Raw genomic sequence first — 5,706 nt, forward strand, 5'->3', positions numbered from 1 at the left:
ACACCTGTCAGCAGATTTAGGGTTCATTCTCTATCCTGGATGGTCTCGTCGTGGTACCTTCACTTTGATTATGTCTGCACAAATTCTATTCTAAAAATAAAGTTAAAGAGATACTGGCTGTTGGGACTTGGACATAATTTGGGAGAGGGTAAGGGGCACATTTTGGAGAAGGGGATGACAACCCACTCCAGTATTCTTGCCTTGAGAATCCCATAGACAGAGCAGCCTGGCGGCAACAGTCCATGTGGTCACAGAGGGTCGTACACGACTGAGTCACTAGCACAATGGGCGCGTTAATTCACTACTTCATGAACAAAATGAAAGAATGTTGTCCTAAATTCAAGAGGTCTCAGATTTTTCTGGGAGAAGTAAAAACCTCAATATTTTTTCCTTGCTTTGTACATAGATTATATCCAGTAGAGAGAGAAATAGTTAAAGCAAGGTTTTGTTCAGTGAATTTCTTTGAAGTTTTATCAAGGTTAGAATTACTGGGTCAAAGGCAAATATACATTTTAAGGATTTGAATGCATATATAAAAAGCATCCTAAAGTCCATCTGCTGGTTGGATCTCCTTGCAGTCAAAGGGACTCTAAAGAGTCTTCTGCTACACCACAGTTCAAAAGCATCAGTTCTTTGGCGCTCAGCTTTCTTCACTGTCCAACACTCACATCCATACATGACTATTGGAAAAATTGAATTTAAGGAGAATACAGGATCCTTAAAATCAGAGAGGAATGGGTGTTCAATATAAAATCAGTGATGAGGTCTGGGACTTCAGTTGTGGATTCTATTAACATACAGAGATTAGAGAGAGATTTAGTGCAGTTAGTGCTGATTGGGTTTATCCAAGGGAACTGTGGTAATCTAATCAGGAAGGGGCCTCAAGGGTCTTGATTGTAGGATCTCAGATGCACTACTTCTTCTGTTCAGAGTTGGCTGGACCGTGGAACAGCTCTGAAAGTTACAGCTGCTGACCCATCCAGAGAATACAGAACTCCTGACTAGATGGGACTGATTTTCATACCAGCATTGAGGAGACCAAATCTACAACTTTCTGGTGAGTAAATCGTTCTGAATAGATGGATTCATATTTCTTTCCCTCAAAAATTAAAAAGAATAATTTTAATTTAGCAGTTGCAGGCTTAAGAATTTCTTAAGCAAATGAAAAATCTACTTCATAAGAATTATGTTATTACTTAGAATTCACTCTGAAACTATAGACTTAACTTCAAATCATTGGAATTTGTGAATGAACATGAGTGATTCTACAAACTTATGATTCCATGATATAAAAAGGAAAATATGAATTTCTTAATGGGAAGTCCTAGACAGTTTTTCCATTTAGCATGCTACCTAAAATTTGAATGAAAAACTGTGCTGTAGAACATGAAGAGTAATATATTTGTAAGGAAAAGGTGGGATTTCTGCCTTTAATTTTTCCAATAGCAATCCAGACCTGATGATGGCTCTGAACACAATTGTTAACACACCAAATAACTGAAAGAAAAAGAAATTCTGTACTCACTATGATATAGAAGTGAAAACTTATTATTAACTTCAGTCATTTATTTTGAAGCACAATATATTAGATGGCTGGCTTCCCTGGCGGCTCAAGTATAAGAAGCTGCCTGCTAATACAGGAGACACAGGTTTGATCTGTGAGTCTCAAGGTCCCCTGGAGAGAGAAATGTCAACCCACTCAACCCAGTATTCTTGCCTGGAAAATCCCATGGACAAGAGCCTGCTGGGATGCACTCCAACGGGTTGCAGAAGAGTAACACAGGCCTAAGGGACTAAACAACTACAATATTAGATGGAACTCTGTGTTAATTGATTGATGGATTTGATGAATTTGGCTGTGCCAGATCTTTCTTGCACCTTGAGGGACCTTTAGATGGGACATGCAAACTCGTAGTCACCACACAGGAACTCTGTGTCTTGGCAGGTGAACACTTCGCTGTGGAATGTGGGCTCTAATTCCCTGATGAAGGACCAAATGCTGGTCCTGTCCACTGGGAGCATGGAGTCTTAGCCACTGAACCTCCAAGGAAGTCCCAGAACTGGTCTCATTGTGACTTGGAATTTCTATGTTTCCAAACAGGAAAACTTTTCTGATAGTAGAGCAAATCTGATATGGTTGGGAGTGTGTTGATGTGCTAATCAAAGAAATGGATTCCGCTTATATTAAGGTCACTTAAATGAAGAGTGTCATTGTCAAAGAGAAGAGAAAACTCAATTGTTTGAGTTCTCAGAACTGAAAGTTGTAGTTAAACAAAGATTAATGTTATGCTTAAGAGTCATTTTTATTAGAGATAGAAGGGACTGAGTTTTAGTAGAATAAAATAGAACACTGAATGTAAGTACCTGTGTTTAGTGTAGATGACTGCGTGTATGCACTGTGTGTGATGTGTCATTGTTTCTCAGGTTGCTCTGTCAGAGGTGGTAAGAGGACTCTTCTTGTGTGAGTGCAGGAGACCCGTGCAGAGAAGGGCTTCCCCTGCGAGCGCCTGAAGTACCTGCGCCTCCTCCACAGGTCAGCGTTCCTATTTGTTCATTTCTATGAGCTTCCAATGAGACATGTTTCATCATCTTTCTATCTCAGCCAAAACAAAGAGTCCCTGGCTTATTGTGAAGTAGTGAAGTGAAAGTCACTCAGTCATGTCCGACTTTTTGAAACCCCATGGACTATCCAGTGCATGGAATTCTCCAGGCCAGAATACTGGAGTGAGTAGCCTTTCCCTACTCCAGGGGATCTTCCCAACCCAGGGATCAAACCCAGGTCTTCCGCATTGCAGGCAGATTCTTTACCAGCTGAGTCACAGGAAAGAGTCTTGTTGTATACAGTTGTATTTAATATGTCTTATTATAATGTCTATTGACCTCCCCAGAAATGAAACATTGACCACTTAAATTCTTTTTCAATCATTACATACACATGTTTACGTTTCTCCTCTCTTCATCTTCCCTTTGCACTTCTATGACTTGTTTCTTAGATGAATTATATCTATTATGTGTTTCTTAGATGAATTATATCATTTATCATCTCAACTGCACATTCAGTCTATGGCCATCTGGACTTTTCTTAGGAGGGAGCTATGCTCAGAATCCTAAGGAGAGTTAGTGTTCTAGAGAAGACTGCATTCACAGTAACAATGAGCAGAAAGTACAGAATTCCTGTCTACATCCTGCGCTCCCAGAATAAGCACGTGTTTCTTCCCCCCTCCATTATCACATTATATATAAGAGTGGTGTGTTTATTATGATTTAGGAACCTCAACTGACACTTCATTGTCACACAAAGTCTATGGTTTCACATTAGTGTTCACTCTTGGTGTTGTGCATTCTGTTAGTTTTCACTGATATACAGTGACAAGTATCCAGCTTTATAATATCTGGAAGTGTTAGACTGCTGAAAGTCATTTGTGATCACCTATTCATCAGTCCCATCACTCTAACTGCTGGGAAGCAAAGTTTATTTCACTGTCCTCATAAATTTCTCTTTTCTCCCCATATATTCCTTTTTCCTGGAATGTCTTATAGTTGGACTCATGACTTATGTATGCTTTTCAGCTTAGCTTCATTCATTCATTCATTCATTAGCTTATAGATATGAATAAAAGAATACTCCATGTCTCTTGCTGGCTTGATTGCTCGTTTCTTTTTAGAACTGAGTACTATTTCTTGGCCTTGATGTACCAGAGTTTCTTTATCTATTCATGTAGGTTGTTTTCAAGTTTTGTGAATATGACCAAAGTGGCTATACACATCCCATTGCAAGTCTTTTTTTTTTTTTACGGATATAGATTTTCAAATGATTTGTGCAAATACAAAGGAGCATGAGTCCTGACTTATGTGGTAGGAGGATATTTAGTTTTGTAACAGATTGCCTTATTCTCTTTCAGAAGGCTTGTATTGTTTCTCATCGCCTTAGGAAATGAATCAAATTTCCTGATATTCCATCCTCTCAGTACTTGGTCCTTCTTTGGGATTTTGACAATTCTTGTCCATGTGCTGTGGTATCTCATTGCTATTTTAAAGCCCTTTTGCTTGTCAGGCATTTTTATTTTTAACTTCCCTTCCTTTTCTCTCATCCTTTGTCCCTTGAGTGAGTTCCCAGGCTTTATTCACTTCTATGTAAAAACCACTGTGATGAGACTGGAAGGCAAGGTGGGGTCAGGCCTGAGGATTTTTAATTGTGAAAGAAGCTTCATAATGCTCAACAGGACTCTCAACTCAGAGGATGGGTGGGTTTTCATTTATATTCTTGAGAGTAAATGAAATGACAGAAGGGACGTATTCCAAGCTGGCTGTGTTTCTCTCCTGTGTCACATAGGAGAGTAACTTTCCTTTTCTTTCTCCACAGAAACGGAGGATCACACACAGTGCAGGACTTCAGAAATAACTCACCTGCTGAATCTTGAGAGTGAAGAAGCTGAAGATTCTGCTGAGGTGTATGAGTTTCTGGGATCACATAAGTGTCCCAAAGACCTAGAAATGGTGATGCCTAAACACCAAGATGACTGGTCCAAGGAAGACATTGTGCAGTTACTGGAAAGTATGGAGAAAAGCATTCCATCCAGTGATGGGCACACGTTCAAAACAACCCAGTCAGTGATGGACTGGGGAAAAGTAGCTTTTAAAGATTTTTCTGGGGAAATGTGCAAACTCAAATGGTTAGAGGTTTCCCATAAGCTGAGAAAGTTTCGCACACTGAAAGAATTAGTTCTGGAAGCTAAGGAAAATGTTAGCAATCCTTCCAAAAAACACAAGAAAACACCAGAAAACACCAGAAAACACCAGAAACATGCTTATTTGTTCAAGAAGTCCCTGACAGCATACCGGCACATTTCTCAAGTTATGCGACCCCAGTACATCCAAAAACATCCCAAGATAAGCAACCAGGAGCTGACCAGGGTTCTGTCTGAGGAACACAGGAAGGACCCTGAGCAGCTGAGGGTGAAATACAGTCAGAATCTTGAGAAACAGCACCCTGATCTGATCCAAAACCCAGAGAAATCTGGTGTCCCCCAAAGAAGTGAAATGAAAGTGCCAGAAAATTTTCAGGAGAATGTTCAAAAGGTGAAGTCTCCCCGAGAAAACAGTTTACCTATGAAGTGGAAATTCCATGGAGAGCCCAAGAAGCCCCCAGTGAATGGCTATCACAAGTTCCACCAAGATCTCTGGTCGAACAGGGAGCTGAAAGTGGTGCCCCCGAGGGAGCGCATGGTGGAGATCAGTAGACGCTGGCAGCGGGTCCCCCAGGACCAGAAGGAGCTTTATAAGAAGCAGGCGGAGGAACTGCAGACACAGTACAAGGTGGACCTTGATCTCTGGCTCAGGACTCTGTCTCCTGAAGAATATGCTGCCTACAGAGAGGTGACCTGTGCTAAGCGTAAGAACATGAGCATGATGGGGGGCCCGAACCCCAAGATTAGAAGGATGGGTCTGCAGTCCCCATCATCAGATAATCTGCAAGGAAGACTTAGGGAGGACCCGGGGCTTCAGGCTGCAGAGTTAGCATCATCAGACACGACTGGAGAACATTCTCCTGCCTCAGGGAGATCAGAGGAAAATGAGAAAGAAGAGGAGGAAGGCAGCCGCTCCTCAGCCCCTAGCAGTGAGGATGAAGATGGAGATTCTGAACTGGAGGACACCAGCTCCAGCTCATCCTCCTCAGGGGACTCTTCTGACTCAGATTCCGACTGA

At 41.3% G+C, this 5,706-nt stretch overlaps 1 protein-coding gene across 1 annotated transcript; it reads left to right on the plus strand.

The window, feature by feature from the left end:
• Positions 1–284: 284 nt before the first annotated feature.
• LOC138083532 (upstream-binding factor 1-like protein 1) lies at positions 285–5,706 on the plus strand. The gene is made up of 2 exons (XM_068977392.1): positions 285–288; positions 4,364–5,706. The coding sequence occupies exons 1-2, from the start codon at positions 285–287 to the stop codon at positions 5,704–5,706; spliced, it is 1,347 nt and encodes a 448-aa protein (XP_068833493.1).

Source organism: Capricornis sumatraensis, chromosome 8 (assembly GCF_032405125.1).
Source record: "Capricornis sumatraensis isolate serow.1 chromosome 8, serow.2, whole genome shotgun sequence".
In the NCBI taxonomy this organism is placed as follows: Eukaryota; Metazoa; Chordata; class Mammalia; order Artiodactyla; family Bovidae; genus Capricornis; species Capricornis sumatraensis.